Source organism: Pteropus vampyrus, unplaced genomic scaffold (assembly GCF_000151845.1).
Source record: "Pteropus vampyrus isolate Shadow unplaced genomic scaffold, Pvam_2.0 Scaffold339, whole genome shotgun sequence".
NCBI lineage: Eukaryota > Metazoa > Chordata > Mammalia > Chiroptera > Pteropodidae > Pteropus > Pteropus vampyrus.
In genome coordinates this window covers 2,050,941-2,063,206 of record NW_011889120.1, presented here as the reverse complement: position 1 = coordinate 2,063,206, position 12,266 = coordinate 2,050,941, and the positions used below count along the sequence as shown (strand labels likewise).

The following is a 12,266-nucleotide window of genomic DNA, read 5'->3' as shown; positions in this document are numbered from 1 at the left end:
CAAAAACAAAAACAAAAAACTGATAGGGACATGTCAAAAGGACACAGGAGCCAGTTTGAAAGGTCTCTACTGGACAAATCCTGGACAATCTGGGCATCAAAATAATATGAACAGTAACAAATCATAACCTACTAAATAAAGTAGTACTCCGAGAGTCCATATTATAACTAGATAAATAAACAATAGGGGGAAAAAATGTCAACTGATATAAGGAGTGATGGAGTTGGAGGTGGGGTGATTACTATTTCAAAATCACTACAATCAGGCTCAATTCAGACAAGAATCATCTGTGGATGCTAAATCGAGGGGGGTAGGATTTGATGAGGAGCAGACTATTGGCATAGTTTCAGAGCTCCCCATAGAATTCTTATGAGTTGCAAGGGTGAAAAGATTAATTATATAGTGGAAAACTGGACAACACCTGGAATGCATGATCAAAACCAACTTCAACAAGGAGGCGCTGTCAGATATCATGTGCCTCTGGCTGTGATTCCCTGAGGAGACATCACCACCTATGCGAGTACCGCAGCCAAGAGCCAAGAATACATACCTGAATCTAATCTTAGGAAACATCAGATAAACCCAAACTGAGAAACGATCTATAAAGTAACTAGCTTCTATCTTTCAAAGTTGTCAACGTTAAGACAAAAGAAAGGCAGAGGAAGTTCCAGATTAGAGATCGGAAGTACCAGATTAGAGATTGAAAATCAAATGGAATGCATGATCCCAGACTGGAGGGAAATAGAGGACATTATTGGGACAAGGGATAAAACTGGAATGGGGACTGTATATTTCAGTATTTTATCAATGTTAAACTTAAGTGGTTTTATAAGAGAATATCCTTGTTTTTAGGAAATATATACTGAAGTATTAAGAGATCGAGGGACATGATTTATACAACCTACTCTTTGAACGGCTCAAAAAAGTTTATATACATATAAAAATATATACATATACAAATAAATTGTGTATCTGGGAAAAGGGAAGACAGGAGTTCTGTGTGTATTCTTGTAACTTTCCTGTTAAATTTGAAATTATTTCCAAGTAAAAAGTTTTAAAAAACCAAAGACAAGGGAAATACTGAAACGAACTCACTGGGTTTTGCATAAGTTGTGTCTATTACAAATCAGGGCTAGAAATACAGATTTCGAAGTTATCCAAATAGCTAAAAGTTAAAGCCACAATAACTGTTGCATTCAAGGAAAAGTGTGTGTATACCACCAAGAACTTAAGAAAATCGACTGTATCTTATTAGACAGTGATGAAGGCTAATAAACTTACCGCCAGTGTTTTTCAACTCTTCGGCTAAGGGCAATTTTTTCTCCTACTTCTGTGCACACAGGATTAGTCAAAACGATTTTACCCAGATCAGCCTTGACTGCACTAACTCTTCCTCCTGTCGACAGTGATCCTATGTTCACCATGAGCACTTCGTTCTTAGACAACTTTTGCACCTAAGGAAATAAATTGGGGAAAAATAAACCCCCAAATTGAGAAAATGCGTTCCAAAAATGACTGCTTATTTTCCTATCTCCTTGCCAACAACAGAGGTCAGCAATTTTTCCATCTCTGCTAACCCAATCTCACTGAGACTTTTAAAAATATCATGTGGATAATAAAAATGCCATGTCATCGTCATACGTTGACATACTTTTCCCTGTTTTGTTTCACTTTACTGCCATTTGGTTCTCGATGTTCAGGAAGTCAAATTTATTCGCCTTTTTTTTCTTAGCAGTTTTTCAGCAATAAAGTATTTTTCTTTTTCACCTTTTTTTTCTTAATCCCATGTTAACTGTGAAATGAACCTCAAAACTGGTCTTAACATCACTGTCACTTTTTTTGAAAGAGGAATTACAGAAAGCACTTACCTTTGCTGCTTTTTTATCTCCTTCAGTGCGTACACCTAGAAGCCGTCTAAGCAAGAAATAGGATATTTCCAATTCTGTGAAGATCTCAGGTAAAGCTCCAACTGCACCGAGTACCTGCCCCACCATTCTGTCAGCCCGGCACAAAGTGGGGTCAATTTTTGTTCCAACTCCTGATATAAAATAAGATATATGTACATAGAATCCAATTTTTTCCCCCATAAAGCTGTTTACCCCAAAACTTAGTCAAACAAGTACAGCACATGTCTATACATTTTAATACACACTTATATTTTCATAGTCACGTAACAGCTACATAGGTGTGAGAAAATACCTGTTTTTATCTGAAGAAACGGAATTGTAAACTCACAGGTTAGTTGGACATTGAGAAAAGACTCTTGATTTAAATTCTAAACAAAGGGCAAACAGAGATAATAGCCTAACTCAAAAATGAGTCTGAATATCCTTAATGAAGGTTGAAAAAATACAAAATTCATGAGTAGTCTGCAGAATATTTGCCTGCTATTTCTCCCCTGGAAAGCTGATCAAAAAGATAGTTTAAAGATTTCATATATGACTCTTGGGATCCACTTAAAAATACTTTAGCAGTGTGTCTTTCGAGGACGACAGGGAAGAAGATAGAAAGATGAAGTACAATTGGTAAAGTATGGATAATTGCTGAAGCTGGGTGGTGGCTACGCAAAAGTTATCATTAAACCATTCTCTACTTTTATGTTTGAAAAGTTCCATTAAGTTAAATTTTTAAAAACTTTTCTGGAGTTTCCTTGTTTATTAAGAAAAAAAATCGTATACAGTAAATTCCTGATTATAGGATAAAGTAGAAAAATGAATTATATAGCCCAAAACTAGAGAATCAAAAGACAAAATCCTTCTTCATCAAACATTTTTTTCTTTTATCCAAAGGCTTAATACCTCTGACTAAATCTCACTGAATCTTGCCTTTTTAAGGATAGCCGATAATACACTAAGTTGTAAGGGCCCAGGAAATCCATAAATTATCTAATTACTACACAATGGAAGTTATCTTCTTTTATTTCTACCTCAGTGTAAATATGATGACATGATTCAACTTACATTTGTGTGGGTAACTTTCTATTTGCAAAACATACATAAAAATCAACCTCTCTAACCCCAAAACTGTGTAGAACAACAACAAAAAGGTGCAGTTAAGTATTTTAAACACTGGGTCATGAAACTTATTGTGTTATTGCTAAAAAGGAGCTATTTTATATACTAAATCAAAATTTTTCTTTATGCTTATAATTTTTACAAACACATGAAACCAACTCATGACCTAAAATCAACAGCTTAATCATATATATATTCCCCCATCCCATTCAATTATTCAAATATCCAATTAAAAAATCTCTATCTTTTTGGGTAATCTATTTTCCAAGAATATTCACAAATGAAAAGTGCAGGGATGAGGGGGAAATCCTTACCGATAAGACCTCCTGGAGCAGCATACTGAAGATCATTATGTTCCGCAAACAGTGATACAATTTTGGAAAAGATTGGTTTACACATGAGTTTTCCTTCGCTATCTTTGGAAACAATACCAGGTCTGACTTCTATCTCCTGGCCCACCTGTAAAAATATAAATTAGTCATTAGAATTACTGTGGGGCAACAGGAAGACCACAAAACTAAAAAGGCAATCCTTTCTCTATTTCAAAGATCACTATTAAAAAAAAAAAAATGTGAAAGAGATCTTCAAAACCAGAACCATCCAACTGTCCAACTGTTTCTGAGCACCTAACACACAAACCTATCCCCATATAAAATGTGTTCCATACTCATGAGGAACCCATAGATGTCAGATACACTTATAAAACATAATAATACACAGACATCTATAACAAGCACTAGACACTATAAAAAAAATTTTTTTTCAACATGGAGTATCCATACTATTTTCCCGATTAAGACAAGAGAAAAACAAAACAAGAATGCAACGACCACTAGACTGGATGGTGAACATACAGTGGACTATACCGTTGTTGTATTATGAAGTTGTAAACCTGAAATTTATGTTATTAACCAATGTTATCTCAATTAAAACAAGAAAAACAAAACAACCAAAACCCAGTTTACCTTTAACACTCCTTTTAGAATACTACCACCAGCTACACCCCCCTTAAGGTCATCAACTTCACAGCCAGGTTTGTTGACATCGAAGGACCTAATAACTAAAAGAAAGCAAAACAAATTAAAGCCAATTCTGTTCATTTTAACTTTCAAAGAAATATTATTTTCTAAGTTAATTTTCTTCAAATAGTAGACACATAAAATTTACACCAAAGGGATGACTTTGTGACAAAATCTAACTTACTGCACTGCAGCCTTACTTATGATGGAAAAGTGGAAATAACTTAAAAGTTCATTGATAGGAGGCATATTATGGTACATCAATACTATTGGAGTATCACGCAGCTACTAAAAAAGAATGTTAGCGCTGTCTGTAATAATCTGGAATGATAACCCTCATATACTGTTAAGGATAAAAAAAAAACTAGTTACAAAAATAACATGCATATATGACCCCACTTCCACACCAGAAAAAACTAAACCAAGAAACATATGTTTACACATGATGATATGAACAAAGAGGGATACGGGAATAATACACAACCGTTAACTTTGGTTACTTCAGGGCTAAGGGAGACAAGTGGGAGGCACCTCTTTATATGCCTCTATCAGGGACTGGTGCTCCTATGAGTATGTAATGCCTGATGATCTGAGGTAGAGCTGAGGCGGTGATGCTAGCACTGGGGAGTGGCTGCAAATACAGATGCTTTGCTCGCTCGCCCGCTGCTCACCTCCCACTCATCTGCTGTGTGGCCCAACTCCTAACAGGCCACGGAACACTACTGGGGGTTAGGGTCCCCTGCTTTATATTATATGACTTCTATAATAAAAATTTAGTTTTAAAACTACAAAACAACTCTAGGACTATGTGACCTTCACTTAGGTCCTGAGAGCAGCGACCCTAACAAGAGGTATGCCATCATAATCACCCAAGAGAACACTTCCCACAACTATTAGGGGGACCCCAGGTGAAGGCCCAGAGGGGATCAAATGAGTCTGTTTTGAAAAGGCTCCTACATCTCTGTGTAGGAATCACAAACTCAGATGATCAAATTATACCAATATTGGCACTATAAACTTAAAGTGAAAGAACATGAAAGTCTTCGTTAATGGTACAAGGAAATCAATTGAATGGAAGTTCTCATATCCTGTTCCTTACTAAAATATTATAATTCCATAGAGAATACTGTATTACTCCATCCTGATCACATTCCATATATTGAGCATAAGGTTAAAAGTTACTTCTCCATTCAGGACTCTGTTTCTCATCCAGTAATGAAATCTAGTACTACCAATACAATCTCAGAATTCATCGATTACAAAAAAATTTTATGGAGATTGTGTAATTTATTAACACCTCTGCAGAAAGAGGAAATAGTAATAAACACCCTTAAGGGTGAACCATCAGTGTGGAAAAGATCCCATGAAGAGTTAAAACCTCAAGAAATCAGGATATGAAATATACTTTTATAATATTAAAAAATACATTTTTATAATATTATTTAAAAAGAGTTAAAGATAAATCCTATCACTTACCAATGAGTCGGGGTTCTGAAGTAAAGTCTCTTGGGGGTACTGGAATTTTCTTTACTATGTACTCACAGACAACTTCAATATTGTATTTCAGCTGAGCAGAAATTGGAATAATAGGAGCTCCTTCTGCTACTGTACCTATATGACAAAATTCAGAATAATCAAAATTCTTCAGTTTTATAAAACTTGTTCTATACATGTTACATGAAACAATTAAGATTACTAAAATAGATGCCTAAATATCCCCACACAAATGCCTGCAACAGGTAGAAAGTGATAATCCTGTTTAGAAACATGGCTGTATTGTTTGTTTTTACTCCTGAAAATGAATATTATTCCCGTTAAGGGAAAAATGTTAAAATATATTAATAAGATACTAAAATAATAAAAGTGCTTAAGAAATAAAATACTAACACTCCTGGGAAAGAGCACTTTACTAGTTGAAAGATTTCCAATAACATGTAATTAACCTCCCAATAAATGTCAATATAAAATTACAGACTCTTTGCTAATCGAAGATTGCTGCATATATAATGTTTGCTCTTTATTAATTATATATCAAATAGGCTGGTCGAAGAAATGGAACGTAATTAGATTTTAATCAATATGACTTATTCTTTCTCATTATGATAGAACTGGGTCCATGGGAAGTCAACCTAACAAGAAAAACAAGGCGGAGAGAGAATCAAATGTCAACAATAAGATTCATCATGTCTTCCCTGAAATGAAAAACACTACACTGTCAGAAATGGACTATAAAGATTAAATAAATGACTGTCAGTTCCAATTCTCAAAGTAGCTATTCAGTAAGACTTGTTTTTTTAAAAAACATTTTATTATCACTGAAGTGTTTTTTTTAATCTGATAGTTTCTAGAATACTTCGGTTCTATCTTTCAGCCAGCAAAAATATACTATCAAATAGTCTATCAAATTCAGAAACACAGATTTCACAAGTTGCATCAAGTAGCTAACAAGTAGAAGGTAGAGAAAAATAAGGCTTAAGACCTATAAATTTAGATAATCTGGAGTTAATTTAACATCTGGTATCTGGATTGCCTCTCAAAGTAATTCACAGATGCATTAGATATTATGGCTTCTTACCTTGTACAAATGCAAGGATCTGTTCATACTGTTCTTTAGCCTGGCTTTCTTTTACCAAATCAATTTTATTTTGTAGAATCAAAATATGCTTCAGTTTCATGATTTCTATAGCAGCCAGGTGTTCAGATGTCTGAGGCTGAGGACAAGACTCATTACCAGCTAGATAATGAAGAAAAAAAAAGATGCATGAGCATCAGCTAAAAATATTTTCCAGGAAAAGCAAATCCACGAGACACAGAAAGCAGATTAAGGCTGCCAGGGGCTTGGAAAGGGTGAAACAGTGACTGCTTAATACAGCGGTCCCCAACCTTTTTGGCACCAGGGACCAGTGCTCCTATGAGAATTTAATGCCTGATGACCTAAGGTGGGGTTGAGGTGGTGATACTAGTGCTGGGGAGTGGCTGTAAATACAGATGAAGCTTCGTTCTTCCACTGTTCACTCCTACTGTGTGGCCCAGTTCCTAACAGGCCACAGACTGCTACTGGTCCGTGGCCCAGGGGTTGGAGACCCCTTAATAAGAACAGCATTTCCTTTTGAGATAATGAAGATATTCTGGAACTAGACAGTGGTGATGCTTGTACAACACTGTCAATGTACTTAATGTCACTGAATTTTACACTTTAAATAGCTAAAATGGTTAAATTTCATGTCATGTGTATTTTACCAAAAACAAACAAACAAAAAAACCTTAGTATCTAATAAAAGAATTGTTTGAACACCCTAGCTCCACTCAAGGAAAAAGTCCTAGATATTACTGCCAAGTGTCCAACTTTTGCCCCTGCTTCCCCTGTGTGTGTGCATTCACTGAAGCCTCCCAATCATTTGGCTTTCATTACTGGTCCTAAGCAAGAAGCTTGGAATCAGCAAGTTTGGCATCTCGGGGTCTGCCCTCAGCTTCTGCTCAGGCATAAGGCTCTACCCACTATTAGAGATATTCTGACTAGTATTAGAGATATGATGATCCTCCCCAAGCAGTGATGTTCAGATGTCCTGTACTATGTTTATTTGGCATATTTTTAAAAATTATAGCCCATAGCAACAAAATCTCTCGACAGCTCACATAAGGAAGGTAGCACAACCCTAGCCTTGAAAACCCCAATTCAAGTCTAGACTTCAGCACTTAAATTATGAGATCTGCATCTAAACCAAAACATTATACACCAGTGTTGCAGTGGAAAGTGAGACAAAAATACATATACTTTTACATGTAAATTTAAAATGAAATTATTTCATGTGATCTAAGTGGGAAAAATGCACTATTTACTTTTTAAAATATACATTACCATAAGAATTCTCACTAGACATCAGCCTTGGGTCTATCTTGTTTTAATATTTTGTGATCGCTGGTTGGCAGCGATGTCATTCTGGATGACATGTTTGTTTCCATTTGTGTCAGACATGTTGGTTTCCATTTGTGTCACACTTAGGTAATGGATATAGCCCTTAAAGGTCTTAGTTCTCCCTTAAATATTCCACCTTGGATTTGCTCTACATTGTCCAAACCAATTCTGATGTATTTACCTATCAACAAAAGAGCTGCATCCATCACGGCTGCACCGTTCAGCATAGTAGCCATCAAAATATCGTGGCCAGGACAGTCAACAAAGGAAACATGTCTAATAATGGAAAAATAACAATCAGCGCTAAGATCAATCAATACTTTAAGATGCAACTTATAGATTTCCTAAAATCAAATCACTTTAAATGTAGAATGTGAATATTACATATGAATATGGAATAAAAATATGGAAATAATTCTTATTGCTATAAAGTCAAGTGGCTACAGGACTTGGTGTTTCTAGATCCTGGAAATAAGATTACCTACTGGCTAAGAGTGAACACTGCACAGCATTATAAAGCAAATAAAATTAGCTATGTGTAGAAATAACTGAAGAGCCAGAAACTCTCAAATCCGATGAAAATAAATACAGTATAGAGCAGCAGTCCCCTACCTTTTTGGCACCAGGGACCAGTGCTCCTATGAGAATCTAATGCCTGATGACCTGAGATGGAGCTGAGGCGGTGATGCTAGCGCTGGGGAGTAGCTGCAAATACAAATGAAGCTTCGCTTGCTCGCCCACCCCTCACCTCCTGCTGTGTGGCCCAGTTCCTAACATACCACAGACCGGTACCGGTCCATGCCCCAGGATTTGGGGACCCCTAGTATAGAGTGTATATTGGGAATGTCATCGATTTCAAAGCCAAAAATAGTGTTAACAAAATGGGCATTGCCATCAGAAAAAATAAAGTGCCAAAAATTTCTCTAACACCTGGAAAAGTTGAACTGCCAATCTGTAGTGGAGATGGCAGCACTATTTTAACAAACCTATGCTACTCAATAAGAATCATTACTTTTAAAAAGTGTGTGCTCACACTGTCATGATCTAAAATAGGGGTCAGCAAACTATGGCCCTTAGGCCAAATCTGGCCCACTGCCATACCCGCTCATGCACATACAGTCTATGCCTGCTTTCAGAACACAAGAGCAGAGCTGAGTAGCTAAAATAGAGAACTCATGGCCTGCAAAGCCATAAATATTTACTATCTGGCCCTTTATAGAAAAAGTTTGATCTCTGATTGGGGCCAAAACTAGGGTGAGGCAAGTGAAGCACTTGCCTGGGGTACAAAATTTAAGGAGGTGTCAAAAAACGAAAAAAAAAAAATCGAGATAATTAAAATTTAAATTTAATATTTTAAAAAAACAAAATTAATGCAAAAATCCATAATAAACATCAAAATTTTAAATGAAGGAAAAAAAAAAGGATCAGTAATAATGCCATGCTGAGCCAAAAACAAGCCAGAAAGAAAAGTGATACTGAAGCAAGGGGGAAAAAAAAAATCAGTAATTTTGAGCCTATCTTTATTTAAACCAATGACATTCTATTTATCATGATTTTTTTGCATTAATTTCTAAAAACACTGCCCCAAATACTACTTAACTACTGAGGGTTTTTTGTTTGTAGCCTCCCCCACCCCCTTAAACTCTGGGCCCAAGGCAAGGGCCTCACTTATCTCTCTTTAGTCCCAGCCCTGTTTCTGATTTAAAATTTCCTTGTAGTGCATCTCCAAACCCCATAAACATCACTAGGTGGATGTCAGTAATCTCTGATGAAGAACTAAGATATGAATCATATTCAGAAAATAGATGAATAACAACAGAAACAACACTGTTTAAAAGAAATTTAGGAAGCTTGACAAAAAGAATCTCTTAAATCCAATGAGCTGTGTTTCCTTCCATTCCATTCTGCTTATGTGGTACTCTTTCTTTAGAGAACTTGCATGTATCTTAAGTTTAAATACTTGACTTTTCAAATTATTGTCACTATAGACAATAAAATAATAGAAAAATGACAAAATCATTCAGCAATTAGGTTCATCGTTTAATATGTCAGTTAAATATTTCAAAAAGCACCAATCAACGAGACAATACAATATGAAGTATAAAGTGTTTTTTAGCACAAAAGAGGTCACCTGACTAATTTGAAGTTCCCTTTGGTCCCCGGAATGTCTGTAGGAAACTCATCAGGTGTACTACTTCCACAGGATTTATAACATTCTGGCCGAGGACAACTTGGGTCATCAAGTTTATAAATCTAAAGATTTCAATAAAAAAAAGATTTGGACTTGTTATCTGCATATTCCAATTAAAGTTTGTTTCCAGTTCCACAGTACAGAGCTCACCTTAGCATTAGCATATCCAAGCTTGATTGTAATATTTCTCTCTAGCTCATTTTTGAACCTGACAGTGTGAACTCCAGAAATAGCTTTTACAACTGTGGATTTCCCATGAGCTACATGACCAATTGTACCTACAGAGAAAGTACAAAAAATGAATTCACGTACATTCCAATTACACCAAATATTTTTTCAAGTAGTGTTAGAGTAGAAAACTCAAATCCATAACTAACTAACTATAAATATCAACATAAAACCAACAGTGACTTCAATTTTTGCTCCTACATATTCTTTTTGACTAAAACATTCTAATATGGGTTGAAGAGAACTTTCCATGTAACTGACAACCTTGTTCAAAAACCATACTCAGCATACTAAAAGCTATTCATCTTATGTTCTTAATCGCAGAAAAGACCGCCTTCATTTAAAATAAATGCTCAACTGAAAAATACATAAATATCTTGTATATTAAGAAACTTTCCAGCATTTCCAGAGTGAAATAAATAGGTATGATGAGCCTTGACACAACCAAAAGAAATGTATGAAAATGAGAAAATCCAGGTTTAATTATGGTAATGCTGTTAAAGGTAGCATGTATCATAACTTTTTAATAGCCTGATGGTAGAGCTTTGCTTTTAATTAGGTTTTACTGTGCTGTTTGTATAGACTCTCCAAAACACAAAATTGACATTCAGTTCTAGGTATCAATTAAGTTAAAAAAAAATTCTACTTAATAATAGCTTATATAGCAAATAAAACTTTCAAAAACTCTGCCCTTGCAATAACTCTGTGTGGCAAATACGGCCACATTTTTACCTCTTCCTTAAAGTGCTACGTAACTACACATCGCCTTATGCTATTAACCTTCTCATGTCTCTATCTTTTCTTCTCACCTAGTCTGTAAGGTAGACATGGGCAACGTGCTTCTCCCCCAAAATCTAGCAGGTGCTTTGCTCACAAGAGCTCAACGTCTATTTCTTGAATATCCACATTCTCATATAATTCATGTAATCACACAAAAGGAGAGGTTAAAATTATTTGAGATCAAGCAAGTCAAGTCTCCAAGAAGTTTTTCTTATCTTACCTATATTAATTGTGGCTTGTCTGCTGATAACTTCGTGTGAAAGTGGGGTCAATTTGGTAACATCCTGCAATCAAACATTTATTTTTAATTCGCTGTACGTAAGGCAAATCACAAATTTTCCTTTGATTTTACATTTGATCTACAGCTCGCCGCCATGTGAACAGCTCTCTTCTACTTCTAAAGCGCTTTTCCTGTATAAGCAATCTTGTATTCTGATGACTGGAAAGCCCTGAGTCCTTCATCGTTACACGAAACTACACCTCCACTCACTGTTGGAGATGTGGAGGTCCGTGGACACCCGACTTTGACCGCAATTATCACTGAGGACAGTGTAAACACTCCCTTCCCAGTGAAAACCTTACTGACATTTAACACTACTTCGAGATCCCACGATCTCACAACCCCCTGCCCAGCTCACGCACTGCCGAGGTGCCGGCGGCGGCGCCCGCGCGGCTCCGGAGTCAACCATGCTCCCGACAGCCCGGCACTGTCTCATCTGAACGCCTCCTGGGAGGCCCTGTCATCCCCACTCCTGAGCTCACTCCGCATCCTCCCAGAGCGAAACCTTACCAAGGTGGCAAGATCCTGGCGAGAAAGATGCGGTTGCCCGAGAGTCACTCCAGCCTCGCCTCCCGCCATCTTGCCTGAAGAGGAAGCAAGTCGCCCCTGCAACTGCCTGATCGTACGCAGGCCCTCTAGTGCGAAGGAGGCGGGGAGGAGCGAAGGCGGGTAGGCCGACTGGGGCCCAGGCCTGGGAAAGGAAGGTGACCGCTGCAGAAGGGTCTCGCTGCTTGCACTTCTTTCCGCTTGGATTCATATAGTACCTGCCAGCAGGCTGACTGGAAAACACGAGGTAAAGTTTCGGGATCTATTCGTCGCAGATATATTGGTTATTCGC

The 12,266-nt window shown here is 36.8% G+C and overlaps 1 protein-coding gene across 1 annotated transcript in view; it reads right to left on the bottom strand.

The window, feature by feature from the left end:
- The window catches only part of EIF2S3 (eukaryotic translation initiation factor 2 subunit gamma), a 16,076-nt gene extending 3,810 nt beyond the window's left edge, over nt 1-12,266 (bottom strand). The window contains exons 1-11 of the mRNA XM_011378459.2: nt 11,939-12,266; nt 11,369-11,432; nt 10,291-10,418; nt 10,081-10,202; nt 8,131-8,225; nt 6,609-6,767; nt 5,510-5,644; nt 3,980-4,074; nt 3,329-3,473; nt 1,869-2,038; nt 1,282-1,454 (exon numbers count right to left, since the gene is read on the bottom strand). Coding sequence (XP_011376761.1) covers nt 1,282-1,454; nt 1,869-2,038; nt 3,329-3,473; nt 3,980-4,074; nt 5,510-5,644; nt 6,609-6,767; nt 8,131-8,225; nt 10,081-10,202; nt 10,291-10,418; nt 11,369-11,432; nt 11,939-12,007 — 1,355 coding nt within the window. The 5' untranslated portion in view covers nt 12,008-12,266. The remainder of the gene's footprint in view (nt 1-1,281; nt 1,455-1,868; nt 2,039-3,328; nt 3,474-3,979; nt 4,075-5,509; nt 5,645-6,608; nt 6,768-8,130; nt 8,226-10,080; nt 10,203-10,290; nt 10,419-11,368; nt 11,433-11,938) is intronic.